This window comes from Erythrolamprus reginae, chromosome 7 (genome assembly GCF_031021105.1).
Source record: "Erythrolamprus reginae isolate rEryReg1 chromosome 7, rEryReg1.hap1, whole genome shotgun sequence".
Taxonomy (NCBI): Eukaryota; Metazoa; Chordata; class Lepidosauria; order Squamata; family Dipsadidae; genus Erythrolamprus; species Erythrolamprus reginae.
The window spans coordinates 74101246-74129218 of record NC_091956.1 but is presented as its reverse complement, the minus strand read 5'-3'; the positions used below and the strand labels follow the sequence as shown (position 1 = coordinate 74129218).

The following is a 27973-nucleotide window of genomic DNA, read 5'->3' as shown; positions in this document are numbered from 1 at the left end:
CTTGGCCGTTTCTTCTGAGGGTGGCCTGCTGTCTTCTTTCCTGGGTGCGGAGATGACGCACCCCTGCCTCTTCCTCTCTGCTGGGCTCTCCCGGCTTTCCTCCCGTCCGCCCCCCCCCCCCTCCTTCAAAGAAGGCGAGGGGAGATTTGACAGAATGCCTGGCAGCTTTATTTCAATTCTTCCGCCCGGAAGATCCCAAGTTTCAGCTGCTCCACTTTCCTTTTTCTCTTCCACCTCCTCCCCATTCCTTTTTCTTCTTCTCCTTCTCCCCCTTCCTTCTCCTCCTCCTTCCCCTTTTTTTCTATCCTGTCTTTATCCCCTCTTCTAGAACCATCCCTGATTGAAACCCCCCCCCTTCGCAGACTCTCCGCACTCCCCCCACCTCAAAAAAGAAGGAAGAGGAAGGGGGAGAGGGAGAAGGAAAGAGGAGAAAAAGAGAAGACGAGGACGAGGAGAAGAAAGAGGTAAGAGGAGACAAGAGGGACCCTCCGTTCTTTTGCTGCAGTTCCCTTGTGATCCTCAGAGCCTGCAAACTTAAAAGCGCTTGTTTTGGCCAATGCTCACAGCAGCAGCAGCCAAAAGAGAAGCGAGGGTTCGTAAGACAAAAATGATTCGTAAGAAGAGGCAAAAAAGTCTTAAATGCCCAGTTCGTATCTCGAAAAGTTCGTATGAAGAGGCGTTCATAAGACGAGGTACCACTGTATTTGAAAACTGCACAGGGAAAACCAAAGCACATGAATCAAGGCTGAATAAGTATTGAATGAATGAATGTAGATTAAGATTTAAAGAGAACGACTGGTTTCAAAAAAGAATGACCATGAAGGTAGGTTGGAGCAAATAAATCCTAAATATATAAAAGAAGAGTTCATTAGCCGAGAGGAACATCAATATTGAGAAAATCATGGTTGGATGGTATTAATGAGAGTCTCAAAACAAACAAACTTCACAAATAAAAATGAATCTATAATGTCCAGGTAATTCTGGATTTACAAACATTTTTGTTTTCCAAAGTGACAATGACACTGAAAAAGTCATTTACAACTAGTCACGTACTTACGACCGTTGCAGCATTCTCACATTGATCACATCCCCTGATCAGCATTCAGGCACTTTTCCATGGGTATGTGTACATGACAGTTTCAGGATCCCCAGGGATAAGGTAGTCACCATTTGTGACCTTCCCAGCTGCCTTCCAAGGAGCAAAATAAAAAAATGGGGAAAGCCTGATATGCTTAACAACCCCTTGATTGGCTTAGCCACTCCATGATTCACTTAACAACAGTGGCCAAAAAAGGTGATAAAATAAGGTGTCACTCATTTAACAACCCATCCTACTAACAATGGAATTTCTGGTCCCAGTTATATAATTATAAATCGAGGAACACCAACAAAAAAATCAAGTATAATATAAAGTCATAGAATCGTACAATGAACAATAAACTAGATTTAGCTAGGTTTTCCATCCTTTTTTAAATCTCATGGTGTAATTCCTTTAGCTTACAAATTCGTATTCCTTTTCTGCACTTTGTGAAACGCTGACTCCCTTTAACAGCTTGGCAGTTTGTGTGTGTGTGTGTGTGCATATAAACATATATAATTGCAGTTTTCAGTTATTCTATTTAAAGATTAATATATTTAACCTTTTTTTAAATGCATGTCTTCTAAATAATTAAAGGCATTACACTGAATTCAATGATTACAAAAGGAAACCAAGTGTTTCAAGCAAGATAAAACTACAAGAATAATTATACCGAGATATACTGTATATTCTGGTACGGACAGAAAGCCCTTTATCCTTGAAATACTCTGGTCTCTGACTTCCTTCCTCCCCAAAGAGTAGCAACTCAAGGAGAAAATTGCCTCCAAATGTGCTCAACATTTTGATGCCAGAAACAAAATAAATTCTTCTGGCCTCGAATCTTTTCTAACTCTGCCACACTGGAATTGCCTATTTTGTGCAACCATATTTTTCTCTCCCATCATATAGAATGAAAAATAAACCATTTTAATTTCACCCTCACAAAAGTGGATATTATTTTCTCAAATCGAGTACTCAGGTGTTACATAACATCAACATTCTCTGTTTTTCACAGATGCACAGTAAGAACCAAGGAATTCAAGACATCACCATACCAAAAAACCTGCTGAACTCTATGCCAGAGGCCCAAAATCAAGCAATAGCTTATCTATCTATCTATCTATCTATCTATCTATCTATCTATCTATCTATCTATCTATCTATCTATCTATTAGATTTGTATGCCGCCCCTCTCCGAAGACTCGGGGCGGCTAACAACAATGTAAAAAGACAATGTAAACAAATCTAATATTAAAAACAATCTAAAAAAACCCAATTTAAAAAACCACTCATACCTACAAGCATACCATGTATAAATTCTATAAGCCTAGGGGGAAGAGAAATTTCAATTCCCCCATGCCTGACAACAGAGGTGGGTTTTAAGGAGCTTGCGAAAGGCAAGGAGGGTGAGGGCAACTCTGATATCTGGGGGGGAGCTGGTGCCAGAGGGTCGGGGCTGCCACAGAGAAGGCTCTTCTCCAGGGTCCCGCCAAACGACATTGCTTAGTCGATGGGACCCGGAGAAGGCCAACTCTGTGGGACCTAACCGGTCGCTGGGATTCGTGTGGCATTTTCTATGTCCATAAATATATTCAAACTGAAGGAACCACTCAGTGGTAGGTTTCAAACATTTTTCTTACTGGCGGTTCTGTGGGTGTGGCTTGGTGGGCAAGGCAGGGGAAGGATATTATAAAATCTCCATTCCCTACCCCACTCCAGGGAAACTTACCGCAAAATCCCCATTTCCTTCCTATCAGCTGGGACTCAGGAGGCAGAGAATAGATAAGGTCGGAGCCAGTCAGAGGTAGTATTAACCCGTTCACCGAACTACTCAAATTTTTTCCTACCGGTTGTCCAAATTACTCAAAATTTCCGCTACTAGTTCTTCAGAACTGATCAGAACGTGCTGAACCCCATCTCTGGAACCACCAGAATATCAGCTTAGACAGGATAATGCAACAGAGCAGTACTGCAACGGTAAAACGGGCCAAGCTATATAGATAGTCCTCGACTTACAGTGATCTTTAGTGATTGTTATAGTGGCACTGAACAAAGGGACTCAAAATTGGTCCCCAAAGTTAAAAACCAATGCAGTGAGTCAAATACTACCTACACAATGTACAAAATTGGATCTGACATGCTATAAATTCCTCAACAAAGTTTCACATGTTCTGTTTCACTTTGTCATGAAGGGCATGGTTGCGTCTTTACTCTACAACAAAGAATGAGCTCAGATCTAGCAAGACCTCCCCCATTGTCTCTTGTTCAAAGAATAGTAAAAAGCGACATAGCTGTGAAATTGGGAAAAACTTGCATATCCAAATACTGTATATACAGCACATTCTGAGAAAACAGATGCTTTGCTAGGCCAGATTCCAAACCTTGTCATAAAAACGAGTCATTCTTCCTCTTGGACAACCCTAAAGATTAGATTGGGGGCAGGGGTGGGTGGGTTGATTTTTAATGGAGGTAATTGGAACCTTGTTTAAACAGAGTTAATGGTCTTTTAGGCTTCCTCTGCATGAGTTGGAGTTCAGTTTTTGAATAGTAAGAATTACATGTCATGGGGAGGCATCAGGATTTTAGAGATGCTTAGATGGGCCAAAAAAAGCTTGGGAACCACTGGACTAGACATTTCACTTCTATTTTAAAATAATGCTTCTTGAACCAAAAATCTTGTTTATCATGATTTTTTTTAACAACCCAACTGCAAAAAAATAGTTGGGTTATCTAAACCACCATAGTTTAGAGCTTTAAAAAGATACTAATTGCCATTAATTCTTCATGTTCCTCATTTTGGACACAGTGGATAAGTGAATAAAAGGAACAGATATGTGATGTAAGGGTGACACAGTGATGCTAAGGTTGTTCCTGCTAATTGACCATCATTTATCATTATATCCATATCTGAAAGGAGCTTATATCTAACAACATTACAGTACTATACCAGAACAAAACAATTATTGCTGCCCCTCTTTTATTTCTTACTTTAATAGAACTATCTTCAAGGTAATTGTCCTAAGATTCTTAATGGATGTATCCTTAAATATTCTTACCGATATTAGGATGCTTCAAAAGGCGACAGATTCTAGCTTCTCTCTCTAATTTCTGGTGATCTGTAAGAATTAAAAATATACATAGTTTTTTTTAAAAAATCTTGGTTTAACAGAGGCAAAACAATTTGTAACCTGGGCATACAATACATAATGCACGTCCTATAATTTAAATTGCAATAATTCTGGATTCCAGATAGATGTTTTCCTGACAGAAACAAAACAGGAAATGATCATCACACCTACTCAAGTCAAAAATTGGAAGTATAAAATTTCACTTTCATATCCTGTTCAGTTTTAATTATAAAACTGTGGCTTCCAGAGGTTGTGGACATGGACAATAAAGCACTATGTCCTCCAGTTCCATCACCCACCTCCATTTTGATTCTTTCCCTTTTTCTTTATTCTTCTTCCCTTTCCTGAGAAAGATATTTGAAGGTAGAACCACACGGAGAAACTATATGGTATGTACATAGGCTTTCACTGTATCTGTGAATGACTTTAATGAAGAAACCTCGAAGCGCTAGTCTGCATGGGGATAGCACAGGATATGTAGGCTTGCTTTTTTAATTTTATTTTACAAAAGACCAACAGTGCTCATTGCCAATTTTGAATTTCAGCAATGGTTAGAGTGCTGGTACTGCAGGCTATTTCAGCTGCCTGCAATTTGACAGATCACATCTCACCAGATTCAAGGTTGACTCAGTCTTCCATCCTTCCCAGGTGGGTAAAACGAGGATCCAAACATAGAACATAGAAACATAGAAGTCTGATGGCAGAAAAAGACCTCATGGTCCATCTAGTCTGCCCTTATACTATTTTCTGTATTCTATCTTAGGATGGATCTATGTTTATCCCAGGCATGTTTAAATTCAGTTACTGTGGATTTATCCACGTCTGCTGGAAGTTTGTTCCAAGGATCCACTACTCTTTCAGTAAAATAATATTTTCTCATGTTGCTTTTGATCTTTCCCCCAACTAACTTCAGATTGTGCCCCCTTGTTCTTGTGTTCACATTCCTATTAAAAACACTTCCCTCCTGAACCTTATTTAACCCTTTAACATATTTAAATGTTTCGATCATGTCCCCCCTTCTCCTTCTGTCCTCCAGATTATACAGATTGAGTTCATTAAGTCTTTCCTGATATGTTTTATGCTTAAGACCTTCCACCATTCTTGTAGCCCGTCTTTCGACCCATTCAAATTGTTTATGCTGATTCTGTAAACTGCTTAGAGGGTGTTGCAAAGCACTATGAAGTGGTATATAAGTCTAAATGCTATTGCTATAATCAATGAGTCAAGGAGAGAATAGGCGTTGATTGCTTACCTGAACGCCTCTTCTCGTACGGTGAGCGGGTACAGCAGTCACATGGGTTGCTCATGTCCAATCCGGTGGAACTGAGCCTAGTATTAAAAAAGCTTGCCGGATCCGCCCCTTCCCCAGAATTCGCGAATCCATAGACTAGGCTCAGTTGTGAAGCTCTGTAGTGTTCAACTCTCATTGTTAGAGGAAGAAAGATATAGAAAGGTAAAGAAGACACATACAAGGGCGGGAAGTGACTGCTGTACCCGCTCACCGTACGAGAAGAGGCGTTCAGGTAAGCAATCAACGCCTATTCTCCGTACTGAAGGAGCGGGTCCAGCAGTCACATGGGACATACCCAATAGATGGTCCCTAGGGTGGGATTAGCTTGCTATCGTGTGAGATAACGGATTGGAGTACCCTTCTGCCGAAGGCAGCGTCCGCTGAAGCGTAAGAATCAATTTTGTAGTGCCTGATGAAGGAATTTGGCGAGGCCCAAGTGGCTGCTTTGCAGACCTCCTCCAACGGGGCTTGAGTCGCCCAAGCGGCCGAGGTGGCTGCGCTCCTGGTGGAATGCGCAGTGATGTTCCTTGGAACTGAGAGGGAGGCCGACTCATAGGCCTTAGATATAGTCCCTCTGATCCAACGGCCTATTACTGTTGAAGACACTTTGGCCCCCATGACTCTGGGATGATAGGCTACAAAAAGTGCTTCTGACCTCCGAAAGGGTCCTGTGCGTTGGATATATATTCTCAGCGCTCTGGTGAGATCCAGGGTGTGCCATCTAATTGCCAAGGGATGGTCTCGTTGGAGGCAGAAGGAAGGTAGGACAATATCCTGGGATCTGTGGAACATGGAACTGACCTTGGGTAAGAAGGTGGGGTCCAGTCGCAAGACTACCTTGTCCTGATGGAATTGACAAAGGTCCTGCCTGATTGAGAGGGCAGCCAGCTCCGAAATGCGTCGGGCAGAGGTAATAGCCACCAGGAAAGCTACCTTAAAGGATAGGTACCTGAGGGACGCCGATTTTAGGGGTTCGTATGGTGCCTGCGTGAGGGAATGGAGAACCCGTGGCAAATCCCAGGATGGATACCTGTGGACCTTGGAAGGTCTGAGGTTGGCTATGCCCTTGAGGAATTCCTGAACTTCAGGGAGGGATCGGAGAGGCTGTCTGCGGGGACCCCCTAGGACAGATGAAATGGCTGCCAGATGACGCCGGAGGGTGCTGGTGGAAAGTCCTTTATGGAAGCCTTGCATAAGGAAGGAAATAATTCTGTGTATGGGGATGCACAGAGGGGAGAGACCTTCCTGTAGACACCACTGGTGAAACTTGGACCACGTGTGGTCGTAGATTCGATTGGTCGAGCCCCTCCTGGCCTTTAAAATGACCTCCACTGAATCGGGGTCATGCCCACGCAGTTCTAAATCTCTCCTGATAACAGCCAGGCGGTGAGGTGGAACCACTCCGGGTCTGGATGGAAAGAGGCCCCCTGCCGCAGCATATCCCCCGAAACGGGGAGTCGCCAAGGGTCCTGGACGGACAGCTGTTGGAGATCTGCGAACCAGGGCCGGCGGGGCCAATGAGGGGCGATTAAGATTACTCGGGCCCTCTCGGTGAGGACCTTGTGAATCACGTCCGGGAGGATTGGAATTGGAGGAAATGCGTAGAGTAGGCCTGGAGGCCATGGACTCCGGAGGGCATTGATTGCTTCCGCTCCCGGGGATGGAAATCTGGAATAGAAGCGAGGGAGTTGGGCGTTCGCATTGGTCGCGAAGAGATCCAGGACTGGTAGGCCGAATCTGAGGGTGATTTGATGGAACAGGTCTTGATGGAGGTTCCACTCTCCTGGGTCTATCGTTGCTCGGGATAGCCAATCCGCCTGGACGTTGAGACTCCCCGAGATGTGATCGGCTAGGAGCGACTGGAGATGTTTTTCCGCCCAAAGGCCCAACTTGAGGGCCTCCCTCATGAGAGCCTTGGATCTCGTGCCCCCCTGTCTGCAGATATGGCTTTTTGTGGCAATGTTGTCGGTGAGAATGAGAACGTGCCGGTTGGGAATGCGAGGAGAGAAATGCTTCAGAGCCAGGGAAACGGCTCTTAACTCTAGCCAATTGATTGGCCTGGAAGCTTCCTCCGGGGACCACGTGCCCTGGGCTATCATCCCCTGGGCGTGGGCGCCCCATCCCGATAGACTGGCATCTGTGGTGATGACAAATTGATCCGGGCACCTGAACGGGGATCCTCTGTCCATGGCCGGAGACTTCCACCACTTGAAGGATCTGCGAACACTCAGTGGGATGACAATGCGTCGATTTGAGTTGCTGTGCCCCGATCTCTGAAAAGGCAACAGTAGCCACTGGAGTTCCCTAGCATGAAGGCGAGCCCAGGGAATGATGCCTATGCATGACACCATCTTCCCCAAAAGGGAAGATAGAGTAACTATGGATACTGAAGGATTAGATAAAATGTTAGAAATTAACTCCACTATACTGAGTTTTCTCTCGGGAGAGAGAAAAACCTGGGAGGATTTTGAATCAATAATGGATCCCAGGTGAGAAATGGAAGTGGAAGGTTGGAGGTGACTTTTATCAAAGTTGATGGAAAACCCATGGTCCTGAAGGACTGACATGGTGACAGAAAGGTCTGTTTTCACTCTCTCTAGGGAGTTCCCATGAATTAAAATATCATCAAGATAACATAAAATGTGGATGGGAGACGCCCGGATATAGGCCGCCAGGGACCCCAAGAGCTTTGTAAAGACCCGAGGGGCAGAGGAAAGGCCAAATGGCATCGCCCTATACTGGAAATGCCTGCCTTGAAAGGAAAAACGTAAAAATTTTCTGTGGCATTTGGCCATAGGAATGTGAAGGTAGGCCTCAGTGAGGTCTAAGGAGACCATGAAATCTCCCGAGTGAATGGCGGCCAAAATAGAAGACAAGGAGTGCATCTTAAACTTCCTATATTTGATGAATAGGTTTAGTTTCTTTAAATCCAAAATGGCTCTCCAACCTCCGGAGGACTTTGGAACCATAAATAGGATGGAGTAAAAACCTAGGCCCTTCTGACCGGAAGGAACCGGTTGAATGGCTCTGATGGACAATAGATGAGAAATGGCCTCCTCCATACGGTTACAATCTGAGGATGACCTGGGAGAAGGGCAGGAAATAAAACGTTTAGGGGGAGGAGAAATAAATTCTAAAAGAAGGCCTGTTTGAACAGTGTCAATGACCCAAGGGTCCTTGGAGGTGAGACGCCAATTAGAGGCGAAATGAGCTAGGCGACCCCCTATGGGAATGGAGGTAAGATTACCATCTAGGTTTTTTTGAAGCCCTGTTAGAGGAAGCTCCCCTTTGGAAACGAAAACCTCTACCCCTGGAGTTCCTACCTTGGGAACGAAAGCGGGGGGAATACTGACCTGGAGATCTCTGATAGGAAGCCGCTTGATCTTGCTGGCGCCCTGGGCGACGAAAGGACTGCGTTTTGGTAACCTTTTTCGTGGTTGGACCCAAAACCTTCTTCTTGTCCGTGGTCTCCGTGAGGAGTGGATCCAGAAGATCACCGAAGAGAAGGTCGCGCTTTAAGGGGCCCTGGGATAACTGCCACTTTTGGCGAACTCCCGCTTGCCAAGGGCGAATCCATAGGAGTCTTCTTGCCGTTGTAGAAGCTGCAATAGACTTAGCAGAAAATCTAGTAGATTGCAAGGTGGCATCAGCCACGTACTGGGCAGCTGCAAAGACCTTGTTGAAGTCTTGTTGACCTCTCAAGTCATCGGGAGGAATGTGCTGTTGAAGTTGGCGAAGCCACAGCAGCATGGCTCTGGAGAAGAAGGAGGCCGCTGCAGAACTTTTAATGGCCCAGGAATCAGCGGAGAATCCTCTTTTGAGCATTTGCTCGATGCGCTTGTCCTCTGGGCGGAGGACTTCCTCCGCCTCGCCTGGCACAGCCGCTGCCGAGTGAAGAATCTTGACAGGTTCATCTGGTTTGGGAAAAGATAGAAGCTCTTCATAGGAAGAGGAGAGTTTATACAACTTTCTGTCCTTGGTGGAGGGATTAAGGCCAGAGGCTGGAAAATCCCACTGTTTGAGTAAGGCATCTTTAAACAATTTAGGCATAGGAATTACCTCGTTATCCTCCTGTTCCTCTGTGAAGTAAGGTAAATTCTCCTCCGGGGGATCAGTGGAAGTGGAGGCTTGTTTCTCCTGGGCCGCTAATCCCGTAGAAATTCTAGCTTTGAGGAGGAGAGATTTGAATAGTTGAGAAGGAAAAATAGTAATTGGAGGAGGGACCTTTATTTGGGATTCCTCATCCTCTGATAAGCCCTGAAAAGGGTCTTCATCCTCCTCTACATCCTCATATTCATCCTCGGAGGATTCTGAATCATCCTGAATAGGAGCTCTGACCGCTGGGGAAGAACCCAAGGGGCGGGAGGAACGAGAAGGAGGAAGAGGTAAAGGAAGCTCATTGATGGTGGAGAGTTTGGCATCAATGGCTTTGGACAACACAGCAAAAATAGATTGGAACTCAGGAGGTAAACTGGAAATATCAGCAGAAATGGCAGAAGAATCCCTAAAGGCCTGGGAGGATCCTGGCTGGGGGGAATCTTCAATAATATCTGGTTCCTCTGGACCTATGCCCCATAGGTTAGGTTGGGGTCTGTCTAGGTTTGGCTCATCCAGAGATAACACAGGGACCCCAGAAGGAGGCAGACTAGAGGCCTCTGGTGGGTCTTGACTACTGATTACTTGGGCCTGCACTTTCAAACGTTTTGCTGATTTGTCATGAATTTTTTGTAGGGCTAGGTCCCTTCTCTTCTCGGCCCTGGTGACCTTGGTCGAGGGGCGGGCCCCTGGAGAAGAGGAGGAAGAGGCCTGGGGGATACTAGTAATCTCATCGCCTGTAGGCCTGGCCTCTCTGGGACCTTTAGTTGTGCCTCTCTTGGGAAAAGTAGCCATAGTCTGACAATTAACAGAAGACAAGGCTGAGCCAATAACTGAATTATAAGGAGAAGATTTCAAGGACTTCCCAAGAGGAATGGATCCTGCTTCGAGGCCTCGAAGCTGCTGAAACGTGAGGACAATCTGGGCAAACCCAGAGTTCGTGCCCCCAAATCCAGCGGGGCCAGCCTCCCTAAACTTTGTAATTAAGTAAACCAAGGCACTCTGGTTGGAGGCTTAGCCGGTGGAGAATTTAGCCTGGGACCCCCAAGGCCCGCTCCCGGATCCACGCGGTGGACTGAGGCCTACGCGGCTGGCAGAAGGCCAACACGAGAGGCCTAGATTTTAAAAAAGGGCGCGAAGGCCTTCGCGCCGAAAAAATCGCTCCGTAGAATTTCTTAAGGGAAAGCGATCGACTAAGTCCAGGAGACTAGAAGGCGTCTCACTCCGCAGGAGGTATTTTATAAGCCCTTAAATATTTGTATACAATAAATAATCAATAATTCAATGATAAATACTTGCACCAGGACCTCCAGGCCAAAGGATTAGAAGAATCCACAAGCGGCCGCAGGAATCGTAACCGGCAAAACCGCCGGGGGAAAACGAAACCGCAACTTCTCCCAAGGAAAAAAGCCGAGCCGCTTTTTTTCTTTTTTTCTTTTAAACGGCTGGCGCAATTAGTGCAAGTAATTAAATAAAGACAATAAATCTTACTACTTTTTGAAGGAAAGATCGAAGGGAAGGTGTTAGAATGTTGAACGAGCTATCACAATACAACCGCAGGATATGCGAACTGAGCGAATTCTGGGGAAGGGGCGGATCCGGCAAGCTTTTTTAATACTAGGCTCAGTTCCACCGGATTGGACATGAGCAACCCATGTGACTGCTGGACCCGCTCCTTCAGTACGGAGAAATGTAGAATACAGTAGAGTAGAGTAAGAGTAAGAGTAAGAGTAGAGTAGAGTACAGTACAGTACAGTACAGTAGAGTAGAACAGAACAGAACAGTACAGAACAGAATTCTTTATGGGCCAAGTATGATTGGACACCCAAGCAATTTGTCTTTGGTGCATATGCTCTTGATATACATAAAAGAAAAAAATACATTTGTCAAGAATCATGAGGTACAACACTGAATGATTGTCACAGGGTTCAAATAGCAATCAGGAAACAATCAATATTAATATAAATCATATTGAAACAAGCTACAAGTTACAGTCATAAAGTCATAAGTGGGAGGAAATGGGTGATAGGAATGATGAGAAGACTAATAGTAATTTATTTATTCATTTACTTATTTATTTATTAGATTTCTATGCCACCCTTTCCCTCAGACTCAGGGTGGCTCACAACAAAAGGAAATACAAAAACATGTAGAAATCTAAAGTTAAAATACATTTCTAAAACCCCAGTTATTTAAAACCAACCATCCACATTCATTCTATCATACATATAAATGCATTTATCGGCCGGGGCTAGATGTTAAACTTCGTGGCCCCAAGCCTGCCGGCAAAGATGAATTTTTAATGCCTTGAGGATCTGTGCCTTTCATTCACTAATGCAGCCTTAATGAATAGTTTGACAGTGTTGAGGGAATTATTTGTTTCGCAGAGTTATGGTATTCACTGTTCTTGTGTCCAGTTGTCTTGGTGTGCAGTGCTTACAATAAATTCTCTTTATACAAAATTTCCCGTGTTGATTAATAATTGTCCGCTTTGTATTAGGAATGCTTTGAAACAATGTCTGGAAATTTCTTTGGGTGTCAAATGCCAAATATTTAAAGACATTTATTTGTTACAATGATGTCATATTGAGCTGGCCCTCAGTATACTATCATGATGATATACAGTGTTACGATGATTAATCTGAATTGTATCAGTAGCCATTGCTTTAGTACTGTATGTTTTATAGGCACCATGCAGTAGGATGTATTAAGGATTTCTGTGCCTACATGGATAAGAAAAGCAATAATAATTAGTATTTAATATTGATAATCATTTTTGCTACCAAAGTACAGCTAAAATTAATAAATAAACATTAGATTAGAATAGAATAGAATAGAATAGAATAGAATTTTTTATTGGCCAAGTGTGATTGGACACACAAGGAATTTGTCTTGGTGCACATGCTCTCAGCGTACATAAAATAAAATATACATTTGTCAAGAATCATGTGGTACGACACTTAATGATTGTCATAGGGGTCAAATAAGCAATGAAGAAGCAATATTAATAAACATCTTAGGATATAAGCAACAAGTTACAGTCATACAGTCAACATGGGAGGAAATGGGTGAAAGGAATGATGAGAAAAACTAGTGGAATAGAAGTGCAGATTTAGTAGAAAGTCTGACAGTGTTGAGGGAATTATTTGTTTAGTAGAGTGATGGCGCTTGGAAAAAAACTGTTCTTGTGTCTAGTTGTCTTGGTGTGTGTTGTGATTCAGTCTGAGGTTCCTCAGGGAACGGCTGGAACTCTGCTGGCTCCATGCTCAGAGGGGGAGGACGAGGAACAGGAGGAGGAGGAGGACCAGGCAGACGGGGAAGAGGAATGTCAGGATGAGGAGGAGGGAGAACAGCCTGAGACCCCCAGGGGGGAGCTCTCCCAGCGAGTAGCCTGGAGTCATTAGATGAGAACGCACAAGCCATCATAGATATGAGGCAGAGAAGGGCAGCACAACGAAGGGGACAATTAGCCAGGTACTTCCATCCCTAATAGGCAACAGCTGGGTTTGGGTGTGGTTCTCCTCAGAAAGGTTGAAAAGGCAGGCCCGCCCTTCTTGTATTGTGGAGAGTTATCTTTTGGGAGTCCTGTGACCTTGCTTCGATCCTTGGCGTCTCTGATTCTGGCTTGTGGCCTCGAAGGCTGAAAACTTGGGGGAGGCGTGGGTTTTATTATCTACAGTGGTGTGTGTGCCAGCAAGAAGCCTGTTGTATTGTCTGGCCGTCGTGACTCTTCTGTGAAGCTTCATAGCATTCCAGTTTGTAAGAACAGTTTTTGTTATCTGTGTTTGTTTTCAAAGATATAAAATGACTTTGCTTTTTACCAGCGTGTCTGGCTACTCTTTTTAGTTGGTGTTGACGTCTGGGGGAACCCAGACAGAACAGTGTGCAGTGCTCTGCAGCGACGTTTTGAGGGTAGGAGTTGACACAGTTTGTGTCCAGGATGTGAAATGTTTGTATGCAGAAAGCTAACATAAGACTGCTGAAATTGTGCCTGTCTGGATCATAACCAAGTTAGGCTTAAAAGGCCCCAAGGAATGTTGCCATTACTAGCAAAGGAGCAAATAATTTATAAGCCAATTATTTTATGAACTTTAACATAGTTTTCTGCTTCTTTTGAGAAGCAGGATTTTGCCTCGGTTAACCTGCCACTAAGCAATCTTCAGTCTTCGTAGTAGGTAAAGATTCTGAATGAGGTTTTCAGATGGCAGTGTGGAATATACAGTGATGGACTACAAGCCAAATTCTCACAGGTATGTGAGCCAGGTGTGCAAGTCAGATGTTGTATCTGTATAAATATTTGGTATGATAGAGTATTTTGGAAACTCGCCAGACAGGAGGCAAACAAAACAATACGTTACATTCTACAAAATATCCTGCCAAGGCTCCTAAACAGTGGCCAGGTTTGGAGCTGAATTTTTAAGACATCTATCTATCTATCTATCTATCTATCTATCTATCTATCTATCTATCTATCTATCTATCTCTATCTTATCTATCTATCTATCTATCTCTATCTATCTTATCTATCTATCTATCTATCTCTATCTATCTATCTATCTCTATCTATCTTATCTATCTATCTATCTATCTATCTATCTATCTCTATCTATCTTATCTATCTATCTATCTCTATCTATCTTATCTATCTATCTATCTATCTTATCTATCTATCTATCTATCTCTATCTATCTTATCTATCTATCTCTATCTATCTTATCTATCTATCTATCTATCTATCTATCTCTATCTATCTTATCTATCTATCTATCTATCTATCTCTATCTATCTTATCTATCTATCTATCTCTATCTATCTTATCTATCTATCTATCTTATCTATCTATCTCTATCTATCTATCTATCTATCTATCTATCTATCTTATCTATCTATCTATCTCTATCTATCTTATCTATCTATCTATCTATCTCTATCTATCTATCTATCTATCTATCTATCTATCTCTATCTATCTTATCTATCTATCTATCTATCTATCTCTATCTATCTTATCTATCTATCTATCTCTATCTATCTTATCTATCTATCTATCTATCTTATCTATCTATCTATCTATCTCTATCTATCTTATCTATCTATCTCTATCTATCTTATCTATCTATCTATCTATCTATCTATCTCTATCTATCTTATCTATCTATCTATCTATCTATCTATCTATCTCTATCTATCTTATCTATCTATCTATCTCTATCTATCTTATCTATCTATCTATCTTATCTATCTATCTCTATCTATCTATCTATCTTATCTATCTATCTATCTCTATCTATCTATCTATCTATCTATCTTATCTATCTATCTATCTATCTATCTATCTCTATCTATCTATCTATCTATCTATCTTTCTTATCTATCTATCTCTATCTATCTATCTATCTTATCTATCTATCTATCTATCTATCTATCTTATCTATCTATCTCTATCTATCTATCTATCTATCTATCTATCTATCTCTATCTATCTATCTTATCTATCTATCTATCTATCTTATCTATCTCTATCTATCTATATATCTATCTTATCTATCTATCTATCTTATCTCTCTCTCTCTCTCTCTCTCTCTCTCTCTCTCTCTCTCTCTATCTATCTATCTATCTATCTATCTATCTATCTATCTATTAGATTAGTATGCCGCCCCTCTCCAAAGACTTGGGGCAGCTAACAACAATGAAAAGACAATGAAAACAAATCTAATATTAAAAATTATCTAAAAAAACCCAATTTAAAGAACCACTCATACATACAAGCATACCATGTATAAATTCTATAAGCCTAGGGGGAAGTGAAATTTCAATTCCCCCATGCCTGACGACAGAGGTGGGTTTTAAGGAGCTTGCGAAAGGCAAGGAGGGTGGGGGGCAACTCTGATATCTGGGGGGAGCTGGTTCCAGAGGGCCGGGGCCGCCACAGAGAAGGCTTGTTATATAATTGGGGTAAATAAGGCTTAGTAGGATTTTACTTCAAAGGAGAAGAGTTGCTTCTGTGCATACAGGATGTGGGCATACCATCCTTCTGCAACTTCTTAAAGCAGCTCCATTTTTCCCTCCATGACCCGCTTCAATTGCTGCACAATTCCAAGAAAAAACACATTTGGCTCATACAAATGCCACGGTCCCCCCCAAAACGTATTTTAGTTTTTGAAACTAAAGAGATACCCAGCCCTATGTTCAATTGCTAACAGCTTTGACCTGAAAACCAAAGAATATGTGTTGATCTCATAATGAATCATTTACTCATAGTGAATAGAAGAATTACCATACAAATTCGACTTGGCTGAACGCTTAAGGCAATAAATAAAATAAAATGACTTATTTTTCTATTAGCTTGTTTTTTTCAATTAGTCCAGCTACCATTTTAAGATCTGCATAATGGCATATATAAAAGACTAGTGAAACATTTTAATTTCTTATATAGAGCGCCTACCAAATACTCTACAGTCAATAAGTTCCTAAATAAATTAAAATGAAATTTACTCAGCCTAATTGACTTCACACCATACTTAATAATTTATCTCATTTGACACAATACCGATCATTAATGTCAAGCTGTTAAAATATTCCTTGATAATGAAAAGAAAAACAAAACAGGTATAACAGCAGAGAAAACACTCCAGTTATTATCTATTTTTTCTGATCTCTGACTATAATAAAGATTTGAATATGATATTTAGAATGGGCTACTAAAAAGTAGTATATTAGGAATTATATTTCTTTTTGGTTATTTTTACAGTCAATTAAAATTGGTATGTTTATATTTTTTTAAAAAACAAGGAACACTTCTATTTATGCTGCCACGATGTGTCATTTGATCTTAATTTTAAATTTCAAGGTAATCTAAGAAAAAGTGCTACTCGTTAGGTTAAAACACATAGAAATATAAACTAAAAAGAGTTAGGGGAAGTTGACCTGCCCACTATCATAGGAAACAAGACAATATTTCAAGTATGGAACTAAGCAGAAAGTAAAGAACATGTAATATAAAAAACATAATCCAGTTGCTTTTGAAAAAGCACCTGTGAGACATCCATGACTTGGATGACTAAGAATCTCCATAGACATTTAGCTGAAATAAATGGATTTTATGAATCTACAGTCCATCACTTGAATCAGATAGTAAGTGGCCTCGTGATAGAAGCTGGACAAGGACTGACTAAGAGTAGAGGCTAAGACATAATGCAGCCACTTGCTTAGACAAGACATAAGGTTATATCACAGGGATCTCCTCTTTGGGTTGAAATATTGACAGTACAGTGTTCCCTCGCTTTTCGCGGGAGATGTGTTCCGAGACCGCCCGCGAAAGTTGAATTTCCGCGAAGTAGAGATGCGGAAGTAAATATACTATTTTTGGCTATGAACAGTATCACAAGCCTTCCCTTAACACTTTAAACCCCTAAATTGCAATTTTCCATTTCCTTAGCAACCATTCAGATTATTACTCACCATGTTTATTTATTAAAGTTTATTAAAAAAAATATTTATTAAAGGCAGACGAAAGTTTGGCGATGACATATGACGTCATCGGGTGGGAAAAACCGTGGTATAGGGGAAAAACCTGCAAAGTATTTTTTAATTAATATTTTTGAAAAACCCGTGGTATAGACTTTCCGTGAAGTTCGAACCCGCAAAAATCGAGGGAACACTGTATCTGCAAATGAACGGAACACTAATTGATTAAAAGGGGAGCGTGGTACTATATAAATCTCTAACAGATTTTCCTCCCTGTGTGATGGAAGCAGAACTGTGGGGTGACAGACAGGAAAAGCTCAAAGTAACAGCCTTTTCTTTTCTGCATGTTGATGGAGGTTTCTACCACCCCCATATCTTCAATGGAAGAAAAATGGAAATACAGTGATATCTTGTCTTACGAACCCCTCGTCATATGAACTTTTCGAGATACGAACGAGGGGTTTAAGATTTTTTTGCCTCTTTTTCCAAACTATTTTCACCTTACCAACCCGCTGCTGCCGCTGGGATGCCCCACCTCCAGACTTCTGTTGCCAGCGAAGCGCCCGTTTTTGCGCTGGTGGGATTCCCCTGAGGCTCCCCTCCATGGGAAACCCCACCTCCGGACTTCTGCATATTTGCAATGCTGCAGGGGAATCCCACCATCGCAAAAACGGGCGCTTTGTTGGCAACATAAGTCTGGAGGTGGGGTTTCCCAGCAAGGGAAGCCTCAGCGAAATCGCAGCATTGCAAATGCTGTTTCCTCGCTGGGAAACCCCACTTCCGGACTTCCGTTGCCAGCAAAGCGCCCGTTTTTGTGATGTTGAGTTCCCATGCTGGGATTCCCCTGCAGCATCCCAAAAATGTGGAAGTCCAGAGGTGGAGTTTCCCATGGAGGGGAGCCTCAGGGGAATCCTACCAGCGCGAAAACGGGCGCTTCGGCTGGCAAAAGGGATGAATTTTGGGCTTGCACGCTTTAATCGCTTTTCCATTGATTCCTATGTTTCATCTTATGAACTTTTCACCTTACGAACCTCGTCCTGGAACCAATTAAGTTCATAAGACAAGGCATCACTGTACATATTTGCTTAAATATGGAGCTATATTGGGGATACCAAATTTTGTGGATGGCAGATGAGTACATAGGAAACAAAATACATCCTCCCAATTTTGGTGAAAAGAATTACGACCATAATGTAGCAATTGTATTTTTTAAAAATAAACTTTCTTTTTCATTTCCATTGAAAATAATATGATGCAATCCATTCAAGCAGCAACAGATTATACCACAAGCCACTATTTTTATTTAAAGTGTTGAGGCTATCATCCAAAGTTTATTTTGGACACACTTAAGAATTAGTATGTATTCAAGGAAGTTTTCTAATTGTTTTTATTTGAATAGTACATCCAAGCAAAACATGCCAGACTGCAAACATTTCCGAAACTACCCTAATTTTTCTCTTTCAGTATCAAGGACATTTTATAGAGCTGCTATTTTTCACAAAGACGTGCATTTCCAAGCCTAGACAATTCAAAAACAGCTTGCTTATTCTTGTCACATCGTACAAAGCTTTCTATCCAGGAAGCTGTTCTGTTCAAATAGGTTTGAAGAGAAAGAACACAAACTTTTGTCCCTATCCATCTAAAATTCTCTAAAGCCAGGGCTGGTTTTCTGGACTTTTCACAAGTAGCCTACTTCCCCCAACCAAATCCTTTAGGAAGCGTAATCTTCTCCAAGGGTAACATTTGAAATTATCTCCTTTATTCACGATTTTCTCTGGAGTGCTACCTAGTGTCCCCAAAAGAAAATCCTGTTCTAATATATCACAGACTTCAATGGCAAAAATATTCCTCTTCAGCAGAGCCCAGTCTTCTTAATATTTCCTATTTTTACATACTTGTCAGGTAGCCACCATTGCTAAGACAACTCTCTCACAGAGATTACAAAAGTATAATGGATTATTGTAGGCAATGCCACGAAAAGAGCCAATTATTTTTAAAGGCCTGTTGGATGAAAGGAAATTAAATGAGGACACACAGTATGCCTGAAACCTTATTGGTTTGCATGGCCATTGCCATTCCTCCGGTCTTTTGAATAAGATTCGGCAAAACACATTCAATTAATCTGACAAACTTTGTAACGACTGGATACAAATGGGGGCTGGATAAGGTGAACAAATATCTGAACAGGCAAAAAAGGACACGGACAATTGGAAAGCAGGAAAACCTGGAAGTAAAGGAGAACAGACTGTTGAACTTTGTTGGCAACCATGACAAAAATTACAACGAAAAACTCCCCAAATTGCATGGTGGTGGGCAGGTCACAAGCCTCCATGTACATTACTATTGAAGACTGGCTCTTCAGTTGAAGGGATGTGTTAGAACTGGTTAGGAAGCAAAAGTATATACAGTGATCCCTCGAGTTTCGCGATCTCGATCTTCGCGAAACGCTATATCGCGATTTTTCCACCCGATGACGTCACTCTCTTCCTTCCTTTCTCATCTTTCTTTCTCTCTCTCTTTCTCTATCTTGCTTCTTCCTCTCTCACACTCTCTTCCTCCCTCTCTCATCTCTTTCTTTCTTTCCTTCTCTCTCTGTCTCTATCTCTCCCCCTCTTGCTGGCGGGCGGCGGGCGGGCGAGCGAGCGGGGGCATCAGCGAGGAGCCGGGGTTTCCCCTTTGCGTGGGCGGCTGGGAAACCCCGATCTTCATCTGCTCGCTGCTGCTGCGCCGAGCAGATCAGCTGCTGGGCGGCCGAAGGAACCTTCCCTGGGTCTTCCCGGCCGCCCACGCAAAGGGGAAACCCTGGCTCCTCGCTGATGCCCGCCGCTCGCCCGCCCGCCAGCAAGAGGGGGAAGACCCAGGGAAGGTTCCTTCGGCCGCCCAGCAGCTGATCTGCTCGGTAGCGCAGCAGCAGCAAGGAGCCGAATCGGGTTTCCCCTTTGCGTGGGCGGCGGGGAACGCAAACTCCACCATCTACGCATGCGCGGCCATAGAAAAAAAGGGTGCGCATGCGCAGATGGTGTTTTTACTTCCGCAACCCTACATCGCGAAAAATCGATTATCGCGAGGGGTCTTGGAACGGAACCCTCGCAATAATAGAGGGATCACTGTAATTGATTAAGATCTTGTTGATTTCAGACCATAGCACAAGCCCTGGGGAGGTACTAATCAAATAATGGACCCAACGGAGCTGAGCTTGTTCATGTATGGTTAACACTTATTAAGGAAAACCTGCAATTTGGAGAAAAACTGCTCAAAGATACCCAAAAAAACAGATAGTATATAACTTTAAAGCAGGGGTCCCCAAACTTTTTATACAGGGGGTCAGTTCACTGTCCCTCGGACTGTTGGAGGGCCGGACTATAAAAAAAACCTATGAACAAACCCCTATGAACACTGCACATACTTTATTTTAAAGTAAAAAACAAAATGGGAGCGTACTATTTAGAGGGGGGGGAAAGAAGTCTGAAATTCATATATGTTTATGTTTTGTTTTTAATTTTCTTTTGTTAACATCTGATTGGCTATACAAGGTTTTCTTGGCTTATAGAAAAATGTGTAAAGAAAGAAGGAAGCACTTTGGCATAATGGTTTATAAGTTAGAAATATAATTGGTGTACTTTTTTGAGGAGGGAATTTAATTAAAAGAAAATGAATGTAACTGGATGACAAAATTTAAAAAAAACTTTAGCAACATTTTTGATGATTGATATTAGTTACTAACAAAATACCGCATTTTATTCATGGAAAATTAGATGTGCTCCTGTCACTCACCCGTGGGCCGGATAAATGGCCTCAGCGGGCCGCATGTGGCCCGCGGGCCGTAGTTTGGGGATCACTGCTTTAAAGCTATGCTTTCCAGATGGAGCTCATCAAGATAAAACAACACAACCTCCTTTTGTTGGACATCTGGTAACCCTAGTGATAGGGTAATCAGGAAACAATATCTGTAGATTACTCAGACCATACCCTAGGGGTTTTTCTTTTTTAAAAAAGTGAGATTATAATTTATATACTCTTAAAACGGGAATGAAAAATGGCATTGTACTCATAAAGTTCTTAAATGTTCTTCTATTTATTTAAAGCTTTTATATATTTTTCCCTCTTATAACCAACTCCAGGCAATCAAAAGAGTGCCATAAAATATTTCTACCTTTTTATTATTCATGGTAGCCAAGTGCTACTGATAATATCATGGTTTGAGCACTCTTAGGGTATTCTGCTTTGGGAAACAAGAACCTGTGAGAAGATAAAATGTGAGTACATGTGCTTTACTACTGCCTACTCCGATGCCAGCATTTCTTCACATTCTCGCATGGATTGAGGACAAATTTCTCAAGTAGGAATCTTTAATATCTGACTAGATCCTCATTTTCCCAATCTCTGTGAAGGTCTACAATGATTTGGCTACTCAATTTTAATCCGATTGTAGGGGTGGCAATGTGGACAGCAGTCATTTTTTTCAACAGTGAATGCAAAATTAATAGTCCTCCTATGAATTAATATCTAGATAACAATGTATCCACTGGTACTCATTTAGACCCTTAAATACAGTAATACCTCATCTTACGAACTTAATTGGTGCCGGGAGGAGGTTCGTAAGGTGAAAAGTTCATAAGACGAAACATTGTTTCCCATAGGAATCAATGGAAAAGCGATTAATGCGTGCAAGCCCAAAACTCAGAAACCTGGAAGCCAGCCGCCACCACCGAAGGAGGCTTGAGCCTCCCGATTGAAGCGTTGAGGGGAGGGAGTCAGGAAGGTCCTCCTGCTCCCCTCTCCAGACAAAACACAAAGGCGGTCTGCCGCCGCCCGCTTAAGCCAGGATGACAGGCAGGGCGAAGCGGCGTGGAGCACTGGGAAGCTGAAGCCGCCGGCGGTTTGAGCCTCCCTTTGCCCCACGCCGCTTCGCCCTGCCTGTTGTCCTGGGCGAAGCGTTGGGGGGAGGGAGTTAGGAAGGTCCTCCTGCTCCCCCCCCAGACGGCCTGACACCCCGCCCACCAGCACTTTGCCTTCTGCCGGCCAGAAGGAGGAGGAAGGGAGGCAACTTGGCCAGCCGCTGGAAAGCCAGGGGAAAATCCCAGGTGCTTCAGCTGGCAGTCGGGAGGCAGGGAATCTCGGTGGGGGCGGGAAACCAATGGGAAATCCCATCAGGTGTAGTCACAAGGCAGGTGAATCCCTGCATCAGTAAGTGAGCGCACGCACAGTAAAAGAGCCCAGGGACCCGGGCTCGTGTTCGTAAGACGGAAAGGGTTTTTAAGACGAGGCAAAGAAATCTTAACTCCCGGGTTCGTATCTCAAAAAGTTCGTATGACGAGGGGTTCGTATCATGAGGTACTACTGTATCTCCAAAAATGTGTTAAAGTGAGAGGAAAGCATCAGGACACTCATTTAAGAAATACAAATGGGGCAAAAGTTCAAAATAGCCTGTTTTCAACTTTCAGATAAGGAAATGGAGCAAATTTTCTTCAACCCAGTTTGACTAAATAAAACTTCATTTTTCACTATTGGGCCATTTCCTATCTCCTGTCTTAAGTTACAAATAGTACCAATGATTTCTTTGGACCAGAGAATACAACGGGAATGCTAAACAAAGTCTGGGTGGATAAGAGGCAACATAATTTTTAGAATTAAAACCTCTGCCTAAAATCTCAAAACATTCAGGCACTTTCTGCCACATAAAAAAATCATACGTCGAGAAGTATGGACTTCTTTCAACACTAACTCAGACACAACGTGGACAAGCTTTCATTCATATCAGGTATTAGAATAAAAAATAAGACCTATTTAAATCATGCCCTGTCTCCTTTTTGACATCAGACCTCATCCTCAAGGAGTTCCATTGAGCAGTAAAGTTCATAGCTTATAAATGGTGAGTCATGTTTGAAAATCTTGGCTCTGTTGCATTTTTTTGTTGCCCAAATATTCCAGCTTTTAAATTTTAGCCAGTGGTGCTTCGGTATACATAAGAAATGACTCAGAAATACAAAATGGATTCCAAAAACAGCATACAAAGGCCACTGAGATGACTAAAGAAAAATAATTTTCCTTTTCTTCGTAAGTTTGGTAAGATAATTAATCTGCATTTAAGTATAAAATGAATACAGTATAATGTCATTACTGTATATTATTATAAATGCCTGCTGAAACTATCAGAATTTAAGCCAAAGCACCATTCCTAAGGAATAAGTTCTATAAAATGCTAGTAAATTTCTTAGGGACTACATTGTGGGAGACAAACTGGCACCTCCAGATGTTTTACATGATAATTTCCATAAATACCAGACATTAGGCCTATTGATCAGATTTTGAGAGCTGTAAAACATCTGGTGAGCACCAAGTGCGTAGCTTTGGAACTACATCTTCCATCATTTTTTGAAAATGCCAAGGGCATCATTTCTTTAAACTTTATTTAAAACTACATTTAAAAGCTATTAAATTGAGTTTAGACCAAGCTACTGAATAATAAATAAAATAAAATAAAAGGAATAGATTCATACATAGGTTTTACACCAGAGCTGCAGAGTTCTCTTCACTCCGCTTGTCATAAATAGCCCAGAGGAAAAACTAAATAGAATTAAGTTTCCTTTAAAAAAAACTTGTTAGCACAGAAGAACTGAAGATGGTTAACCTTTTATCGCACAAGAATGGGACTCATTTTCTTTTACTTGGACATAAATTAATTGAGCTAAATTCCTGCCTGAAGCTTCTCCTAGTTCAGTGTTTTTCAACCAGTGTGCCGTGGCACACTAGTGTGCCGCGACACATGGTCAGGTGTGCCGCGAAGAAGGAAGATCAGGTTTTGCTGAGAGAGAGAGTGAGAGTGAGACAGAGAGAGAGAAAGAGAGAAAGAGAGAGAAAGAAAGAGAGAGAGAAAGAGAGTGTGAGAGAGAGAGAAAGCAAGAGAGAAAGAAAAGCGAAAGAGAGAGAAAGCAAGAGTGAGAGAGAAAGAAAGCAAGAGAGAGAGAGAGAAAAGAAGGGAGAGAAAGCAAGAGAGAAAGAAAAGCGAAAGAGAGAGAAAGCAAGAGTGAGAGAGAAAGAAAGCAAGAGAGAGAGAGAGAAAAGGAGAAGGGAGAGAGAGAGAGAGAGAAATGAACAAAAAGGGGAGGAAAAAAGAGAAATGAGAAAATGATTGAGACAGAGAATGAGAAGAAAGAGAGAGAAACAAAAGAGAGAAGTGACTCTTGATTTAAAGCATATGATAAAAAGCCAAAGAATAAGAGAGAGAAAACCCCCAGCCCTCACCTGTTTTTGGAAATGGTTCAAGAGTGTATACACACACACACACACACACACACACAAGGGTGGGGAGGAGACAGGGATGGAAAAAGAGAGGAGAATGTCTTGGGGTGTCATTTTGTGTCATTTGGGTTGGTGGTGTGCCCCAGGATTTTGTAAATGTAAAAAAATGTGCCGTGGCTCAAAAAAGGTTGGGAAACACTGTCCTAGTTATTATTGATTTTTTAAGGTTACCAGGGTCAGAACAAAATTGCAGACATACTTTTAAAAAATTCTTTTGACTTGCTGTCCCTAAGTCTTTTTTAAAAAATTCTCTGTTTAATCAAAATCTTATTTAGGTTTCAGCTAACTCACGGTGAAGGAAAAAAAGCCTACAATCCAAAGGAAAAACATGATAGTAATTACTAATAACTAAGGCTGCACAGTGCTTCAGATTTTAAGCACATGGAAATAATTTAAGCATCTGTCTCCAACTCCCTTTATTTTTTCCATGCATTGTTTGACTCTGTCATTTAATACAATCTTGGGGAAAGATGGATTTGGTCTTAAACAATTGCAAACAGGTTCTACATAACTCAAAACCACTGCTTACAATATAGCCATATTGTGTTGTAGTTTTCTTCTGATGAAATCTCATGTCACAATAACAGGCTTTTCTTCATGACTCCGGTTTTTCTGCCTATTTCCTCCCCCTATATATTCTTAAAATGTGCTTTGGAAGATTTGAAGCCCTTCGGGGCAGATTTTCAAGGTATGTTGAGGCAGTTTCAGGGCATAAAGGAAGATGTCTGGTTCGGATGACACAATAATTCTGCAGTGCAAATATTTCTCTTGGATTTCACAGTTTCTATTGGTTTTGTCCTGTTTTTCATTTAGATATTATCGCATAAGATTTTTAGCTAGTGTTCATTTACACAAGTTTTGCCACAGTTTAAGCACTAATTTTATAGCCAGCTTTAAAAGAAACTTAACAAAGTATAAAGTGACCACAGAAAACAACTGAATCCACCAAAATGGTACATGTGATAGGGTTTCTTTTAACGGTCATTACATTAAAACTGGTAACAGCTCTTCTGTAATATTTCACTTTCAATTTAGTTTAGTTTAGTTTATTAGATTTGTATGCCGCCCCTCTCCGAAGACTCGCGGCGGCTCACAGCATAGAAGTAATACAATACATTACAAATCTAACAATTAAAAAAAATTAAATCCATTTAAAAGACATTAATAACATAATACAACCTAAAAATTTGCAACCTAGGAAGGAGGGGAGAGAAACAAATTTACTATTTGAACATGTGGGAAATATTCTTTGGAAGGAAAATGTTGCAGTCAGTTATCCGGTTAATAAAAAGGAAGACTCCAAAATAGGGATCTCCAACCTTGGCAACTTTAAATCTGGGGAATTCTTGGAGTTGAAGTCCTCCAGGCTTAAAGTTGCCAAGGTTGGAGACCCTGCTCCAAAACATTATGATATTATACAATACTTGAAATAATTTAGCTTAGAAAACATATTAGAAAACACTTGCATGGGCAAATACAGTGATACCTTGTCTTACAAACTTAATTGGTTCCGGGACGAGGTTCTTAAGGTGAAAAGTTTGTAAGACAAAACAACGTTTCCCATAGGAATCAATGGAAAAGCGATTAATGCGTGCAAGCCTAAAATTCACCCCTTTTGCCAGCCAAAGGGCCCATTTTTGTGCTGCTGGGATTCCCCTAAGGCTCCCCTCCATGGGAAACCCCACCTCCAGACTTCTGTGTTTTTGCGATTCTGCAGGGGAATCCCAGCAGGGGAATCCCAGCATCGCAAAAATGAGCGCTTCACTGGCAACAGAAGTCTGGAGGTGGGGTTTCCCAGCAAAGGGAGCATCAGTGAAATCGCAGCATTGCAAAAACGGGTGCTTCGCTGGTAACGGAAGTCCAGAGGCGGGGCATCCCAGCGGTGGCAGTGGGTTTGTAAGGTGAAAATAGTTTGTAAGAAGCAAAAAAATCTTAAACCCCGGGTTTGTATCTCGAAAAGTTTGTATGACGAGGCGTTTGTAAGACGAGGTATCACTGTATATCATTTTTCTTATGAAAAATAACAGATGAGAAATTATATTAGGAAAAAAAAAACCCCAGCAAGATGTGGGAGGGAAATAGATCACCCTAGTGAATTCAGCCAAATTTCATTGCTTAGAATACACAATGTGCATTTTGCAAATACATCCATGGCTTCCAAATCCTATTTACATGTGGCCTCCAGAGCTTTCTTTGGTCTGCTACTGCCAAAAACTGGCAACACAGTATCCCATTATTCTAAACAGGAAACACACACATACACACATTCTCACACACCAATGCAACTTTTAAACTTTTAAAACAACAACGGAAAAACTCACAAATTGCCTTTGAAACAAAAGAAGGTGTGCAGAAAATCTTGGAGTACATTATGTAGCATTGCCTTCAAATTGTGCATAATCGAAACATTAAGTAGGGTCCCTGGCACCAAAAGGAGCTTATTATGTACATCAGGGATCTGAGTACTACTCAAAAATATATATAAAGCAATGTGATGCTGAAGGCTGATTTGTTTTCCTTTGCACCTTCACCCCTGGCTTCTTCGCAGCATAAAGCTTATTAAAAAAAACAAGGATCTCGTCAGTGTGTCATCTATGGACTCTTTATTGGAGACTTGGGACCTCTTTTCTCCCTTAAGAAATTTTTCCACCTAAGAACTGCAAAACTCTATTTTATGTTGCCTGGAGTTCTTAACCATGGAGCTTGGAATAGTTACAGATTCCACTTGAATGGAACTAAACCATACTACTAAACCAATATAGAGCATCATAATGAGTTAGAACAAGGGTGTCAAAGTCAAGGCCCAGGGGCAGATCTGGCCCAAAGTGTGCTTAGATCTGTCCTGTGGGGGCCACCGTGGAAACAGTGAAGGACTGGCCCATGGTGTCCCTGCCAGCAGGCCATTGCAACTGAAAAAAAGAGCTTGGGAGCCTGTTTTCGCTGGCAGAGCACTTGGGCTACCACAGTCGCCCCCGACAGGACTGATGTTGAGCTGGCCACACCCATCCTGGTGCCCTAAGGTCAAAACAACCCTGATGCAGCCCTCAATGGAATCAAGTTTGACACCCGTGAGTTAGAGTGACTGAATGTTGAGAAAACAAATCCAACAAAGTGCTGGTGTTTTTACAATATGAAAAAGAACAAATGAAAAATCAGAAAGGAGCTTTTTATTACTGGCTCCATAGAACCGGTCCAAACTGGGAGGAACCCACCTCTGGTCTCCACTTTCCTTTTCCAGAAAATGTACTGTATAAAATAAGGGAAGGGAAGAAGCTTGCTCAGGCATTCTGCATCTATGGAATCTTCAATTAATTCCATTCAATATGAGATTCCTGGTTCATCTTAAAGAAAGAAAAGACCACCTATATCTCCTATACCTTTCTTCTATTCCTATATCTCTTCTTCTATTCTTTCATTGACATGTTCTATTACTATACCTTCTTTTCTATTATTTCTTAGATATATTTTACTATGAATATCTCCTCTATAACCTTCACCATGTATTTTACTATGTGTATATAGATACATACCCACTAAAACCCTCATTGTGTATTGGACGAAATAAATAAATAAAAATAAAATAAATTCATTTTTGCAAAAGTGAAAGTAGCTT

The 27973-nt window shown here is 41.7% G+C and overlaps 1 protein-coding gene across 10 annotated transcripts in view; it reads right to left on the bottom strand.

The window, feature by feature from the left end:
- CAMK2D (calcium/calmodulin dependent protein kinase II delta) overlaps window positions 1-27973 on the bottom strand; it is a 182265-nt gene that overhangs the window by 87358 nt on the left and 66934 nt on the right. For all 10 annotated transcript variants that reach the window (XM_070757852.1, XM_070757853.1, XM_070757856.1 and 7 more), the window contains exon 3: window positions 4135-4194. In XM_070757852.1, the coding sequence (XP_070613953.1) occupies window positions 4135-4194 (60 nt within the window). The remainder of the gene's footprint in view (window positions 1-4134; window positions 4195-27973) is intronic.